Genomic DNA, 17,225 nt, shown 5'->3' on the forward strand with positions numbered 1-17,225 from the left:
TAGGGGCGTCCAGAACAAGGAAGGACAACTTTAGAACTAGGCCATTTAGGAGTGAAATCAGGAAGCACTTTTGTACACAAAAGGTAGTGGAAATAAGGAACTCTGTCCTTCCAAAAAGGCTGCGGATTCTGGGTCAATTAAATGTTTCAAGACTGAGATTGATAGATTTTTGTTGGGTAAGGGTATCAAGGCATATGGATCAAAGGCAGGTTAATAGAGTTGAGGCACAGATCAGCCACGGTCTGATTGAAAGAAAAAAGACTTGCATGTATATAGCACCTATCATGACCTTGAGATTTCCCAAAGTGCTTTACAGGCAATGAAGTGCCTTTTCTTTTTCGAAGTGTAGTCACTGTTGTAATGTAGGAAACGCAGCAGCCATTTTGCGCATAGCAAGGTCCCACAAACGACAATGAGATAATGACCAGGTAATTTGTTTTTGTAATGTTGGTTGAGAGATAAATACACCGGGATTCAGGTTAGACTCAAAAATCCACCCAGTGTTTTCCTCATTTTGCTGATGTCAAGTTACACCCAAGTATCCTCTCAATCTCATTAGAATACGCACAAATTTAAAATGGGCATAAATCAATGTAAATGATCGGGACCCAAAGAAATGCCGAATGCACACCAGGATATTTCATCTTTGAGCCTTAAAATTTAAGTTTCAACACGTTTATCCATCATTCATGCACATCATGCGCATGTTTAAGAACCTCCAATCATGGAAGCTTTTTAATTTTGAACATGACATGCCATAAAAATGCATTAAAAGAAACAAAAAAATACAGAGCAGATCTCAGTGGGGATAAATGAAAAAACACTCAAAAAATTACTTTGTTTCCTGCTGCGCCTGAAAATCTGGTCGCAACGTTAAGACACCCACCCCCACCCCGAACAAGCACAACGGGAGGATACTGACATTCGAGAGTTGGGTGCCTGGCCAGCTTTCTGTGGGGGGGGGGGATTTATTCAGATGGCGGGTTTAATTGGACGGACATGAAGGATCGAGAAGACTTGGGCATATTATAGTTGCGCACAGAACTCACTTAAGCCTAAAATGCTGCGATCTTTCAAGCCATGTAATTGATTTGCGTCCAGATTATGGGTGTATCTGGGCGCAAATGCAAGGGAAACTCCAGGCTCTGATGTTTTAGAAAGGTACCCATGGGTATAGTCCAACTCCTGCACCAGGATTCTAATCAGACTTCTTTTACTGAAAATATTCATACTTTAATGCTGCACAGTTTTCTCTTGTTACATAATTTTCTCTTTTTGGGTGGAAAAAGTGTGAGCTGCCAGTACTGTATAAATGCAAGTTGTTGTACACAGCTTTTACTGCATCTGACAATTTTCTCTCTCCTATCCTTTTTATGTCTGTTTTCTCCCTTCTTCAGCTAATACATAGATCAAAAGGAAACTAGACAAGTACATGAGAGAAAAGGAATAGAAAGATATGCTGAAGGGCTGAGTCGTGTGGAGTATAAACACCAGCACACACATTGTACAAGGTATTGGTGAGACTGCACCTGGAATACTGCGTACAGTTTTGGTGTCCATACTTAAGAAAGGACATACTTGCTCTCGAGTCAGTACAAAGAAGGTTCACTCAGTTAATCCCGGGGATGAGGGGATGGACATATGAGGAGAGGTTGAGTAGATTGGGACTCTACTCATTGGAGTTCAGAAGAATGAGAGGCGATCTTCTTGAAACATATAAGATTGTGAAGGGGTTGGATCGGGTGGATGCGGGGAGGATGTTCCCGATGATGGGTGAAACTAGAACTAGGGGGCATAGTCTTAGAATAAGGGGCTGCTCTTTCAAAACTGAGATGAGGAGGAACTACTTCACTCAGAGGGTGGTAGGTCCATGGAATATGCTGCCCCAAAAAGCTGTAGAAGCTACATCATTACATACATTTAAAACAGAAATAGACAGTTTCCTAGAAGTAAAGGGAATTAAGGGTTACGGGGAGCGGGCAGGAATTTGGACATGAGTCTAGGTTCGGATCAGTCATGGCCCTGTGGGTAGCGGAGTGGGCCCAGGGGCCGTGTAGCTTGATCCTGCTCCTATTTCGTGTGTCTAATTCTGTTAGATTCAGGAGATGGTTCTGTGATAGTAGATTGGCGGTTAGGATCAGATCAGCCATGATCTTATTGAATGGCGGAGCAGGCTCGAGGGGCCGATTGGCCTACTCCTGCTCCTATTTCTTATGTTCTTATGAGCTGGGCTGAATGGCCTATTTCTGTGCTGTATATTCTATGTAATTCTATGTAAAATATATCTAAAAGTAAAACTGACAAACAAAACACAAAATTCTGTGATACTAGCTCTCTGACTTTTTAAAACGTTTTAATTCTTGGTACAGTTTACTTTTTTAACAGATTATGTAAAATTCCCATACTTAGTATAACAGATGCTGCGAGTTTTTACCAAAACATTAACCAAACCAGGGGCATGATGTGACATCATAAACTAGAGAGGTCTTTTTCAAGTGGTTTGCCGGTGCCATCTGTACCCTGCAGGGCGTTAATTTTCTCAAAGGCATTCCTGCTGATGTATGTTCTTGCAAGAAATTGGAAAATCAAAATGCTGTACTTACTGGAGGCGGAAATATGGGCCCATAGTGTTGGGAGGTAACAATAAATACCGAGCACTTTGTGGCTCAAGCTGAGGTAAAGTTAAATGATGCCAGCTGACGGAAACGGGAATGACAGGACTTCTGACGTCCGTATTTGCGTGCATTGTGGTCATGGTGATGGTGCTTGTCTTATTCGATTTTGGCGGGATGTCCTGTTAGAAAGTTTGATACCAGAATTATAATGCAGCATGTTCCAGAAATCTTTAGACAGAAACCTCTGGTACTTGGTTATTCAGTTCACTAATAGGATAACCCGACATCAGCACGAAGAAAACAAACACGTGCACCCACTGTGCAGGGTAATCCCAAGGAGCGTGTGGAATGACTGACTCCACCGGCACTTGCTCTGAGCTAACGGACTGTCAGCTACTCCCCGAAACGCTGGGGTGGGATCATTGCAAGCAGAATTCTGCCTCCCTGTGAAGGCTTTTCTGCTGCTGTTGTGTAAAAGTTGCTGCTGCTCCTCTGCTGTTTACGTCAAGGGGAGGGGAGGGGAGCGGGCATTAGGAGAGTGTGTTTGGGACTGGGCAGATCAGTCTCTGCTGGAGTTTGCATCGCCTGGAGTCATCATCGAAAAGGTGAAAGGAGGCGGGAATCGTGAGAAACTGAGAGTCCAGCAGCGGCACGTCGCGCTGAACTAACCACTTATCTTCAGCTACTTCTTGGACAGCGAGCCCGGCGGAGTGAGAATGTGATCTTTTGTTCCGACAGCCTTGGCGCACTTCACTTGGGCTGTACCCGATGCGAAGGCGGAGGTGTCCCCGGACATGTGCGCTTCTCCCATCGATCGGGAGAGGCAAGGGCTCTCTCAGAAAAAGAAAGCCCAGCCGGGCTCCAGCGGTGACCCAGAATAGACGCGAGCAAACAGTGGCGCGCCCTGGGCAGGCAAGGGCAGAGCTGTCACTTCCTAACAGTTAATGCTTGAGTAATTCGGCGTTGTGTGAAGAAACAGCTCGGGGAGGTCAGAGCCATCTTTCGGAGACGTGGTGTTCAGACAAGGAAATAAAATGTAAAGAGTTGCGACGGACGACAGCGAGTCGGCGCCCTGGATCTTGGCGAGATCACCATGAGCCACATCGTTATAAAACCGCGGTCGCGATCTACCAGCTCCTTAAGGACCTCCGATTGTCATGGGTAAAGTCTCTTTCACACGTTACTGGCTCCAGCTGTTTAACTCAAAGCTCGTTTCCGCCCCCTTTGTATTTCCTGGCTTTTTTTTTGCTGACATGAAAAGCCGACCTGCTTTCCCGGCTTTAATTCGCGGGACTGGCAGTTGCCACCTCGTTCACTTCATTCACTCTTCCTTAGTGCTTTAGCCCCGAGTAGATTTCTTGAGAAGTTCGTGAAGCCTCTCGCTGCAGTATTCCTCCTACTCCTCTCCCCTTCTCTTCTATCCCACCCTGCTTCTATTGACAGTTTCTATCCAGGGCAAAGGAAATTTCTCTTAACCAGTCATGATGCTCAGGGAGGGCATCCATGTCAAATGATTGAGAATTCATTGTGCTTTACAAGTCCCCCATGTCCAACCCTTCTGCAGTGGAACGAAGCTGCAAGTATTGCCATTTCAGCTTGTAGCCCTAAGCACAAACAAGCTTTCCGATAAATAAGTTTATTTAAGGGAAATTTTAAAATATTGCAGAATTTTTTCTTGTATAATATTTATTGTATCGAATCGTCCCAGAAGAAAATCAACTGTGTCGAAAGAAAATTCTTCTTAAGAACGGCGAAGGAAAGCACATTGCGGAGAAAAAAGTTTTAGAAAGTTTAAAATATTCCATCTGGTTCATGCGATGTTTTTGAAGCGTTCGGCAACAGTGATCCTGTCTGTTTATGTAGTAGTGTGCCAGAGATCATTCAGCTTCCCAGTTGGGTCAGATTTGATTTCTTCACATTCATAATTGTTAGTTCTTTTTGCAGTTAAATTCGGGCTCATTAACTTGTACTTAATAGATGCCTTGTCCAGGTAACATGTTTCTGGAAATTCACACAGGTAGTTAGGATAATTTTGATATGTTGCTGTATTGCTATTTTCACTTTGTATGTTGTACTTTGTGGCATTAACACTATAATCAGTACACATTGAAACACCCAGCAGACATTTCAGGGCTGCAGATGGCTAATTTGAAAAAGATTTTCGACAGCACTAAATGTAGGGTGACCATATTTTCTGAACCGAATCCGAGCACAACAAAGTAGCCAGGATGGAAATGTAGGTTGTGCAGCAAAAATACAAGTTGTTGTAGCGAGGCAAAATTTTTTAACAGTCTATTTTTTAACAGTTGCACATATATACTACAAATGCAAAACAAATATGCATATAATCACCGTAGATGTGATGTCACACTATTGAAGCGCATTCAGACACCCCACTCCACCGTGACTGAGGTCACACCTGACCTTGACACCCACCCATGACTGGGGTCACACCTGACCCCGCCACAGTTTCTACGATTAACCCACATCCCCCTTCCCCGGTGACTGCGGTCGAGCCCTCCCCCGTAGTCTCTCCCGCACCCGCTCCGGTTGCCGTGCTCCCAGGCACTTCCAACAATCCAGCAGCATGAGCCCGGCTGGAAACTCAGAAACCACAAATGGCACATGGGCAGAAAGACCGCCCAGTCGTGCATGCGCAGTAAGTCACACTGGCCATTGTACAAGTTGTTGTTTGGCCTTAGAGCCGCAAACTGACAGCTCAGGGGGTACAGTCACTGCCCAAGGGTACACTTTGGGGACGAGTTTTGTCAACCAGGGACTCTTCCAGGGACATTGTTTGCCCAGGAACATAGTACCTCATCCGGGGACTGTCTCTGGAAAACGGGGATGTATGGTTACCCTAACTAAATGCCAGAATTTCTTTTGCATTGATATCAGAGATCTGGGTGATAATACTGATGAAATTGATGTATTTGTGGGGAATGTTTTTTGTTCCCTCCTCTACTACACACAGTGATGTCTGCATGGAGCATGGTTCCACAGGCAATGGCATCTCTCAGATATGTTGCCCAAATGGACATTGTTCATGTGTAAGCATAGCTAATGAGCGACAGCAACCTATTTTACCAAGCAGTGTATTATATCTGCACCCAGTCCTGTCCTTGCCTGATGCCCACACATACACACTTTACAGCAAAGATCAGGGTAGCAATCCTGTCTAATTTAATTTTTTTCCTCCCTCACAAGCTCAGTGACACTTACGTCAATTATAGTGCCCTAATCCTTACTGTCCTTACTGAGATCAGTTAACTCAGCACAGACCAGAGATGAGATCTGGGATTTTCCTACTCTGTATAGCTCAGTGGAATACCATGCAGCATCATGAGAATTTTCTTTATATAATGTATTGCGACACCCTGATCCTGGAAGTGAGTTGCAAGGTCGTAATTTGATCAGGGACTCTAATGACCTCAAACCAGAAATATAAAGCTTGATGAGGTTATTACTGTTAGAATTTCAAAAAAGAAAAGAACTTGCATTATTTAGCACCATACCATGTCTGTCAGGAATATAGGAATGTGCAGGACCTGAAAGGACTATTGTATTCCATCCGGCCACAGTCTAGTGGCTAGGAAATATTATAGAAGCATAGAATGATACAGCACCGAAAGAGGCCATTCAGCCCATCGTACCTGTGCCGCTCTTTTAAAGAGCTATCCAATTAGTCCCAATCCCCTGCTCTTTCCCCAGAGCCCTGCAAATTTCTCCCCTACAAGTAAGTCGCAGAATACCCAGCCTCTGGCCTGCTCTTGTAGCCACAATATTTATGTGGCTGGTCCAGTTAAGTTTAAGATTTTTTAAAACAACATTCTCAACTTGTTCTGCCACCTTCAAAGACTCCCCCAGGTCCCTCTGTTCCTGCACCCCTTTTAAAATTGTACCATTTAGTTTATATTGCCTCTCCTCATTCTTCCTTCTAAAATGCATTACTTCACACTTCTTTGCATTAAATGTCATCTGCCATGTGTCTGCCCATTTTACCAGTCTGTGTATGTCCTCCTGAAGTCTATTACTATCCTGCTCACTGTTTACTACATTTCTGAGTTTCGTGTCATCTGCAAACTTTGAAATTATGCCCAAGTCCAAACATACATTAACCGCACTACCCTCATCCACCCTCTCTGTTACTTCATCAAAGAACTCAATGGCAGTATCATATCCAATGATACCTCTCATATCCCTCCATCAAATTTGTCACTAGGAACTTATTCACTCTTGATTTTTCTGATTTGTTCTATTCCCACTGCCTCCCTTGGCAGTCTATTCCATTCTATACATACACCACCCTCTTCATAAAGCAGTTAAATCTAAACTGTCTATTCACCTTCCCTCTTCTGAGTTTGATACTATGCCCTCTTGTAGAATCTGTGACTGTGTTGAACATATTGATGTCTAACTTGTCTATAATGTGTATTCCTCAATAAATTCATCTATGATACTTTTCTTCTCCAGTGTAAACATTCCCAACTTCTGCAACTTCTTAGCGTAACTCAGGTTCCTAATCCCAGCTATAAGAACATAAGAAATAGTAGCAGGAATAGGCCACTTGGCCCCTCGAGCCTGCTCCACCATTCAATAAGATCATGGTTGATCTTGGGCTCAAAGCCACTTTCCAGCCCACTCCCCATAACCCTTCACTCCCTTATCTTGCAAAAATTTGTCTATCTCCACCTTAAATGTATTTAATGACCCAGCCTCCACGGCTCTCTGGGGCAGAGAATTCCACAAATTTACAACCCTCAGAGAAGAAATTCCTCCTCATCTCAGTTCTAAAAGGGCGACCCTTTATTCTGAGACTGTGCCCCCGAGTTCTAGATTTCCCCATGAGGGGAAACATCCTCTCTGCATCTACCCTGTCGAGCCTCCTCAGTATCTTAAATGTTTCGATAAGATCACCTCTCATTCTTCTAAATTCCACTGAGTATCTTCTTCTTCTTCTTAGGCAGTCCCTCAGAACCGAGGATGACTTGCTTCCACATTAAAAATGAGTTCGCAGGTGACTGATGAGTCCAATGCGGGACCTACAGTCTCTGTCACAGGTGGGGCAGACAGCGGCTGAAGGGGCGGGTGGGCGGGGTGCCCGAGTTGACGCGCGCTCCTTGCGCTGCCCGTGCTTGGCTTCCGCTTGCTCCCGGTGAAGAGACTCAAGGTGCTCAGCGCCCCCCCGGATGCTTCTTCTCCACCTTGTGCAGTCTTGGGCCAGGGACTCCCAAGTGTCGATGGGGATGTTACACCTTTTCAAGGAGGCTTTGAGGGTGTCCTTGAAGCGTTTCCTCTGCCCACCCGGGGCTCCCCTGCCGTGCCGGAGCTCCAAGCAGAGCGCTTGCCCTGGGAGTCCCGTATTGGGCATGCGGACAATGTGACCCGTCCATCAGAGTTGATTGAGCGTGGTCAAAGCTTCGATGCTGGGGATGTTGGCCTGAGCAAGAACACTGACGTTGGTGCGCCTAGCCTGCCAATAGATTTGCAGGATCTTGTGGAGGCAGCGTTGGTGGTACCTCTCCAGTGCTTTGAGGTGCCTGCTGTACATGGTCCATGTCTCTGAGGCATACAGAAGGGCGGGTATCACTGCTGCTCTGTAGACCATGAGCTTAGTGCCGGGTTTGAGGTCCTGTGAGTATAGGCCCAGCCTGCTCAACCTTTCCTCATAAGTCAAACCCCTCATCTCTGGAATTAACCTAGTGAATCGTCTCTGAACTGCCTCCAATGCAAGTATATCCTTCCTTAAATAAGGAGACCAAAACTGTACGCAGTACTCAAGGTGTGGTCTCACCAATACCTTGTACAGTTGTAACAGGACTTCCCTGCTTTTATACTCCAACCCCCTTGAAATAAAGGCCAACATTCCATTTGCCTTTTTGATTACTTGCTGTACCTGCACGCTAACTTTTTGTGTTTCATGCACAAGGACCCCCAGGTCCCTCTGAACTGTAGCATTTTGTAACCTCTCTCCATTTAAATAATAGTTTGCTTTTTTATTTTTCCTGCCAAAGTGGATAACCTCGCACTTTCCCACATTATACTCCATCTGCCAAATGTTTGCCCACTCACCTAGCCTGTCTATATCCCTTTGCAGATTCTTTGAGTCCTCTGCACAACTTGCTTTCCCACCCATCTTTGTATCATCCGTAAACTTGGCTACATTACACTCGATCCCTTCACCCAAGTCATTAATGTAGATTGTAAATAGTTGGGGCCCCAGCACCGATCCTTGTGGCACCTTACTAGTTACCGTTTGCCAACCAGAAAATTACCCATATTTCCCGACTCTCTGCTTTCTGTTAGTTAGCTAATTCTCTATCCATGCTAATATATTACCCCCAACTCTGTGAGCTCTTATCTTATGCAGTAACCTTTTATGTGGCACCTTATTGAATGCCTTCTGGAAATCCAAATACACCACATCCACTGGCTCACCCTTATCCACCCTGCTTATTACATCCTCAAAGAACTCCAGCAAATTTGTTAAACATGATTTCCCTTTCCTAAAACCATGCTGACTCTGTTTGACTGCAGTATGTTTTTCTAAATGCCCTGCTACTGCTTCCTTAATGAAGGACTCCAGCATTTTCCCAATGACAGATGTTAGGCTAACTGGTCTATAGTTTCCTGCTTTCTGTCTCCTTCCTTTCTTAAATAGGGGTGTTACATTAGCAGTTTTCCAATCCGCTGGGACCTCTCTAGAGTCCAGGGAATTTTGGTATATTGCAACCAATGCATCCACTATCTCTGCAGCCACTTCTTTTAAGACCCTGGGATGCAGGCCATCTGGTCCAGAGGAATTGTCGTTTTTTAGTCCCATTATTTTACCAAGGACTATTTCCTTAGTGATAGTGATTGTCTTTAGTTCCCCACTCCCAGTGGCCCCTTGATTATCCATTATTGGGATGTTGTTAGTGTCTTCTACAGTGAAGACAGATGCAAAATATTTGTTCAGAGTCTCTGCCATTTCCCCATTCCCCATTAGTAAACATAGAAACATAGAAGATAGGGGCAGGAGTAAGCCATTCGGCCCTTCGAGCCTGCTCTGCCATTCAATGAGATCATGGCTGATCATCCAAATTCAGTACCCTGTCCCTGCCTTCTTCCCATATCCCTTGATCCCTTTAGCCTTAAGAAATATATCCAACTCTTTCTTGAATATATTTAATGAACTGGCCTCCACCGTCCTCTGTGGCAGAGAATTCCACAGGTTCATCACTCTCTGGGTGAAGAAATTCCTCCTCATTTCAGTCCTAAATGGCTTACCCCTTTATCCTTAGACTATGACCCCTGGTTCTGGACTCCCCAGCCATCAGAAACATCCTTCCTGCATCTAGTCTGTCCAGGCCTGACAGAATTTTATAGCTTTCAATGAGATCCCCTCTCAATCTTCTAAACTCCAGTAAGTATAAGCCCAATCGACACAATCTCTCCTCATGCATCATTCCTGCCATCCCAGGTATCAGCCTGGTGAATCTTCGTTGCACTCCTTCCATGGCAAGAACGTCCTTCCTCAGGTAAGGCGACCAAAACCGCACACAATACTCAAGGTGCGGTCTCACCAAGGCCCTGTACAACTGTAGCAAGACATCCTTGTTCCTGTACTCGAACCCTCTTGCTACGAAGGCCAACATACCATTTGCCTTCTTAACCGCCTGCTGCACCTGCATGCTTACCTTCAGCGACTGGTGCACAAGAACACCCAGGTCTCTTTGCACTTCCCCTTCTCCCAACCTATTGCCATTCAAATAATAATCTGCCTTCCTGTTTTTGCCACCAAAGTGGATAACCTCACATTTATCCACAGTATAGTGCATTTGCCATGTTTCTGCCCAATCACCCAACCTGTCCAAAGCATACTGGAGTTTCACGACATCCTCCTCACAGCATACCCTCCCACCCAGCTTTGTGTCGTCTGCAAATTTGGAGATATTACATCCAATTCCCTCATCCAGATCATTAATATATATTGTGAACAGCTGGGGTCCTAGGACCGATCCTTGCGGTACCCCACTAGTCACTGCCTGCCACTCGGAAAACGACCTGTTTATTCCACATCTTTGCTTTCTGTCCGCCAACCAGTTCTCTATGCAAGTCAATACCTTGCCCCCAATCCCATGTGCCTTAATTTTGCACGCTAATCTCTTATGCGGGACCTTATCGAAAGCCTTCTGAAAGTCCAAATACACCACATCCACTGGTTCTCCCTTATCTATTTTACCAGTTACATCCTCAAAAAAGTCCAGTAGATTAGTCAAGCATGATTTACCTTTTGTAAATCCATGTTGACTTTGTCCGATCCTGTTACTGCTTTCCAAGTGCTCTGCTATTACATCTTTTATAATGGACTCTAGCATTTTCCCCACTACCGATGTCAGGCTTACCGGTCTATAATTCCCCGCTTTTTCTCTACCACCTTTTTTGAATAGTGGGGTAACATTAGCTACCCTCCAGTCCATGGGTACTGTTCCAGAGTCTATCGAGTTCTGAAAGATGACCAGCAATGCATCTACTCTTTCTAGGGCCACTTCCTTAAGTACCCTGGGATGTAGATTATCAGGCCCTGGGGATTTATCGGCCTTCAGTCCCATCAATTTTCCTAACACCATTTCCCTACAAATACTGATTTCTTTCAGTTCCACCCTTTCATCAGACCCTATGTTCCCCGGCATCTCTGGGAGGTTATTTGTGTCCTCCTTTGTGAAGACAGAACCAAAATATGTATTTACTTGGTCTGCCATTTCTTTGTTCCCCATTATAAATTCCCCTGATTCTGACTGCAAGGGACCTACGCTTGACTTCACCAATCTTTTTCTCTTGACATATCTCTAAAAGCTTTTACAGTCCGTTTTTATGTTCCCTGAAAGCTTACTCTCATATTCTATTTTCCCTTTCTTAATTAATCCCTTTGTCCTCCTTTGTTGAATCCTAAATTGCTCCCAATGCTCAGGATTATTGCTTTTTCTGACCAATTTATATGTCCTCTCCTTGGATCTTATGCTATCCCTAATTTCCCTTGTTAGCCACGGTTGAGTCACCTTTTTTGTTTTATTTTTATGCCAAACTGGGATGAACAAATTCTGTAGCTCATCCATTCGTTCTTTGAATGTTTGCCATTGCCTATCCACTGTCAACCCTTTGAGTGCCATTCCCCAATCAATCCTACCCAACTAAATTGAGGACCCTAGTCTCTGAGTCAACTACTTCATTCTCCATCTTAATGAAGAATTCGATCATATTATGATCGCTCCGACCCAAGGGGCCTCGTACAACAAGATTGCTAATTTCCCAGTCTCATCCTCTAAGGGACCAATGTTTACTTTAGCTACCCTCTTCCTTTTTATATACCTGTAGAAGCTCTTACTATCTGTTTTAATGTTTCTTGCCAGCTTACTTTCATAATTCATGTTCTCTTTATTATTTTTTTAGTCATCCTTTGCTGGTTTTAAAAAATAAATTATGTTGCACCCTCTCCAATGCCTGGATGTCTTTCTCATAATATGGTGACCAGCATTGTACACTGTACTCTAACTAGGACAGGACCAGCACTCTGCGCAACCCCAATCACTTCCTGAGATTTTGCTCTATTCCTCGGGCCAAAAGTCCAAGATTCTACTTGCTGTCTTTACTGCTGCTGTACACTGTGCTGATGGCTTCGGCGATGTATCCATCAGTTCTCTCAAATCCCTCTCCCATGTAGTAGCCTGTACAATAAAACCATTTAGCTTATATTTGCCACTATTTATTATCCTTTCTCAATCTGAATTTTGCATTTATCTAGATTAAATGTCATATGCCACTCATCAACCCATCACCCCAGTCTATCCAGGTGCTTTGATATTTGATCAGCCTTTTTTTACAGTTGTATGTAGTCCCTCCCAGTTTGGTATTCATTTTGGTTTAATGTTTCAGTTGTGATAAAGAGTCTACATCTGAAACATTAACACATCTGTTCACTCCACAGATGCTGCCTGACCTGCTGAATGTTTCCAGCATTTTCTGTTTCTTTTTCAGATTTCCAACATCTAGTTTTTTTTGCTTTTTGTTTGGTATTAAGTTGTGTTTCTGTTCCTATTTCCAATTTGTTTATGTGCATTGTGAACAATAACAGCCCCAGCACTGATCCCTGAGGCACCCAACTAGTTACGTCTTTCCGTGCTGATTCAACTGCACATACACCCCCCTCTGCTTCAGTCAAATTTTTGGTTCATTTCAGAAGTTATGCTGTGACTTACAATCTTGTGGACTAATCTCTTATGTGTCATGTAACATCACAAATTGCAATACACAATGAATTGCTTTGGAGTGCATTTACTGTTACGTGGGCAAATGCAGGATCCATTTTGATATGGCAAGGTCCCACAAAGAACGACCAGTTAAATGAATGACCAGTTTTTGGTGGTATTGGTTGAGGGAAGACTGTTGTCTAGAACACCAGAAGTATTCCTTACTCTTCCTCAAACAGTGCCATAGGATCTTTAATAAGATTTGAACAGGCAGATGAGTCCTCGATTTTAACATCTCATATAAAAGACAGCAATGGGAGTGCACCCTCAGTAGTGCATTGAACAGAACTTGAACTCATAACCTTCTTAGTACAAGCCTGCTACTCCTAAGCCATGCTAACATATCAAAATTGAATTACAGTCTTAAACTTTTCTCCAGATTTTTTTTCATTGTTATGTGTTTGTATTTTTGTGGTCACCAAGATGAACGTTGAGTAATGAAGCAGCTTTTCAATTTTGTGCATCTGAGCAGGGAGAGTTCTCCCAGGTACCCCTCAACCAACACCTAGAGACATATTATTTGGTCATTATGGTTAGGGACTTTGCTGTGTGCAATTTGCCTGCCATGTTTTCTGCATTAGAACAGTGACTACACTTCAAAACTATTTTATTGGCTGTAAAGCACTTAGATAGTGAAAGGCGTATATAAATACAAGTCCTTTCTTTCCCTTTCTTGCTTTCTTTCTCATGTGCAGTGTGCCTAATTTCTCAGAATGCATCAGTACCATTCAGTTAGCTGTACTGTAGAATATGTTTTCTTTAGCTCTAGCAGTTTCTGCTAAAAAGTTTCTGAAATTAATTAGAAAACATTTCAGAAGCTTCACTGAGGTAAAATTCATATTGAGTGCTTATTAAAAAAGCAGGCTCTGTGTATAAAAGATAGAAAAATGACTTACCATTACAAACCTGTTTAGAAAGTGAATTAGAAAGAGAGATGTGATAGAGATAAAGGGGGAGAGGGACTGGGGTCAAAGAGAGAGAGGGACTGAGGTCAGAATAGGGAGAGAGAGGGTGAAATTAGAAAGACAGGTGAAGAGACTGCCATCAGAGGAGACTAGGGTCTGGGAGAGAGGCTGGAGTTAGATACTGGGATCGGGGCGGAAAGAGATGGGTCAAAGAGAGAGGGCAGGTGAGGGGGTTAGAGAGAAATAGAGGGCTAGGGAAATAAAGTGTGTATCTTTCTTCATGTGATCTTACTTCAGTTTTCAAAAAACAGTTGAATTTTGAAGACAGCTAATTACCTCACCTATTTTTTGTTGACAGTTAGAAAAGATCAATGCTAATAGATTACACCTGTGATACAGAGAGAAAGACAAAACGAGAGTATGGCAGACAGGCATTTACTTCCCTCATTCTGATTTAATTTCTTTTTTTAATTGAATTTTGAAAGAAAACAAAGCATCTTTGAGGGGAACAAATTGTAAGGTAGAAGGGGGAGGAAAACAGGTTGAGGGTGAGGGGCTTCTGGCATCTCGACACCTGCCCTTGGGAGGAGTAGGGGAGTGGATGGACGATTAGGGGTGAGGTGAATGACAGTGGAACAAGGCGAATATAAGGGTTGAGCAGACAGTTCAAATGGAAGAGGTAGGGGTTCTGATTGGAGTGAAGGTGTGGTAGGAAGGGGAATGCGGAGTAATTATTTTATTCGTTCATGGGATGTGGGCGTCACTGGCAAGGCCAGCATTTATTGGCCTGAGAAGGGGTGGTGAGCCGCCTTCTTGAACCGCTGTAGTACGTGAGGCGAAGGTACTCCTCAGTGCTGTTAGGTAGGAAGTTCCAGGATTTTGACACAGTGACGATGAAGTAATGATGATATACTTCTAAGTCAGGATGGTGTGTGACTTGGAGGGGAATGCGAAGCGGTGGTGTTCCCATGCGCCTGCTGCCCTTGTCCTTCTAGGAAGTCGCGGGTTTGGGAGGTGCTGCCGAAGAAGCCTTGGCGAGTTGCTGCAGTGCATCTTGTAGATGGTACACACTGCAGCCAGGGTATGCCGGTGGTGGAGGGAGTGAATGTTTAAGGTGGTGGATGGGGTGCCAATCAAGCAGGCTGCTTTATCCTGGATGGTGTCGAGCTTCTTGAGTGTTGTTGGAGCTGCACTCATCCAGGCAAGTGAAGAGTATGCCATCACATTCCTCACTTGTGCCTTGTAGATGGTGGAAAGGTTTTGGGGAGTCAGGAGGTGAGACACTCGCCGCAGAATACCTAGCCTCTGACCTGCTCTTGTTGCCACAGTATTTATGTGGCTGGTCCAGTTAAGTTTCTGGTCAGTGGTGACCCCCAGGATGTTGCTGGTAGGGGATTCGGCAATGCTAATGCCGCTGAATGTCAAGGGGCAGTGGTTCGACTCTCGCTTGTTGGAGATAGTCATTGCCTGGCACTTGTGTGCCGCGAATGTTACCTGCCACTTATCAGCCCAAGCCTGAATACTGCCCAGGTCTTGTTGCATGCAGGCATGGACTGCTTCATTATCTGAGGAGTTGTGAATGGCACCGAACACTGTGCAGTTATCAGCGAACATCCCCATTTCTGACCTTATGTTGGAGGGAAGGTCATTGATAAAGCAGCTGAAGATGGTTGGGCCTAGGGCACTCCCCCGAGGAACTCCTGCAGCGATGTCCTGGGGCTGTGATGATTGACCTCCAATCACCACAACCATCTTCCTTTGTGCTAGGTGTGACTCTAGCCAGTGGAGAGTTTCCCCCCCGATTCCCATTGCCTTCACCTTTACTAGGGCTCCTTGATGCCACACTCGGTCAAATGCTGCCTTAATGTCAAGGGCAGTCACTCTAACCTCACCTCTGGAGTTCAGCTCCTTTGTCCCTGTTTGGACAAAGGCTGTAATGAGGTCGGGAGCCGAATGGTCTTTGCGGAACCCAAACTAGGCATCAGTGAGCAGGTTATTGCTGAGTAAGTGCTGCTTGATAGCACTGTTGATGACACCTTCCATCACTTTGCTGATGATTGAGAGTAGATTAATGGAGCGGTAATTGGCCAGATTGGATTTCTCCTGCTTTTTGTGGACAGGACAAACCTGGCTAGTTTTCCACATTGTCGGATAGATGCCAGTGTTGTAGCTGCACTGGAATAGTTTGGCTAGAGGTGCGGCTAGTTCTGGAGCACAAGTCTTCAACTGCCTCCATGCTAGTCTCCCAGATGTCGGGTCTGCCATCGCTGAACAGACCCGACACCAAGTGAAGGGGGAGGCAATTTAGATCAGTAGAGAGATTGTTAAGAGGCAATTAAATAGTATTTTAATCTTACCTTTCAATTTTACGTGTTTGCCAATGGCATACACGCTGCTCAGGGATCGCATCTGCTCAACATGTCGTCAGTGGATTCAGCATTGAATTATCTTATTACCTGACAGCTGCAAAAGTTGTATAAAAGCTCCCATCTCACAACTGTTCACTTGCAAGCTCAGAAACTGTTGCTTACTGCATTTGGAAGACAGATTAAGCTTTATGCAGCTTGCAAGTGTTTGGAGCCAACCCTCTATCGAGTGCCATCTCATTGGAACAACCTCTCTCAGCATTGACAGATTTGCTTCTGTCATCTCACTTTCACCTGCCATCTATTACATCAGAATGGGTACGGTTTACACTCTCTCACCTTTGTCCTCAGAATCCCACCACGATCAGCCCCAACACCAGCAGCACCAACAAAAACACCAAATTTCTCCGCAATCAACTGATGCTGCACAGGACACAGGGCATCAGTACCCAACCACATTGCTACCCAGGACTTCAGGCATGGCCTCACCATAGCCAGATTTACTTCACCTGATGCTGTACACCCTGGCTGTCACATGATGTGCCAGGTTGGCACCACCCCATAATAACACCATAAAGCATCTCTACAGTGCCCAAGCCATTCCTTTCACACTCATTGCCATTGCGGAGGTTACCGTTATGTCTCACCATTCACTGCTACTCACTAAGCCAGTTCCAAAGGTGCACACAAATCTGTTCAAGAATGCAAAGTGTTGAAAATAAAGATTTAAATGTTTGACAGCACATTAACAGAAACTTCACATGAACATTGGCTAAAACACCCTGGCGCCTACCCTTGTGTGTTGTTAGTTGGTATGATTGGGCTAGGATGAAGGTGAGTGTGAGGGGTGGCTAGTAAGATGGGGATGTGATAATGTAGATAGGGATGGGGTGGAGGTGCAAGGTAAGTTGGCGTGAGTAAGGATGTGCAAAAGTAGGGTAGGGAAGGCAGAGTGATGGGGATGTGATGAATGGCACAGCAGGATGAAGGTGAGTGTGGCTTTGCAGTAACGTAATTGCATTGCGTATCTATGTTCCAATCCATCTTTTG

General features: G+C 44.5%; 1 protein-coding gene across 4 annotated transcripts in view; it reads left to right on the forward strand.

Annotated features, from left to right (window-relative positions):
• Positions 1-17,225, forward strand: part of LOC147123367 (3',5'-cyclic-AMP phosphodiesterase 4D-like) — a 480,913-nt gene that overhangs the window by 105,432 nt on the left and 358,256 nt on the right. The window contains exon 1 of one of the 4 annotated variants that reach the window (XM_085971660.1): positions 2,350-3,776. The exons of the other annotated variants lie outside the window; for them this stretch is intronic. Coding sequence (XP_085827786.1) covers positions 3,709-3,776 — 68 coding nt within the window. The 5' untranslated portion in view covers positions 2,350-3,708. Of the gene's footprint in view, positions 1-2,349; positions 3,777-17,225 lie in introns of those variants that run through there. 4 annotated transcript variants of the gene reach the window in all.

Source organism: Somniosus microcephalus, chromosome 2, assembly GCF_052327205.1.
Source record: "Somniosus microcephalus isolate GS21.2 chromosome 2, FLI_Smic_1.0, whole genome shotgun sequence".
In the NCBI taxonomy this organism is placed as follows: domain Eukaryota; kingdom Metazoa; phylum Chordata; class Chondrichthyes; order Squaliformes; family Somniosidae; genus Somniosus; species Somniosus microcephalus.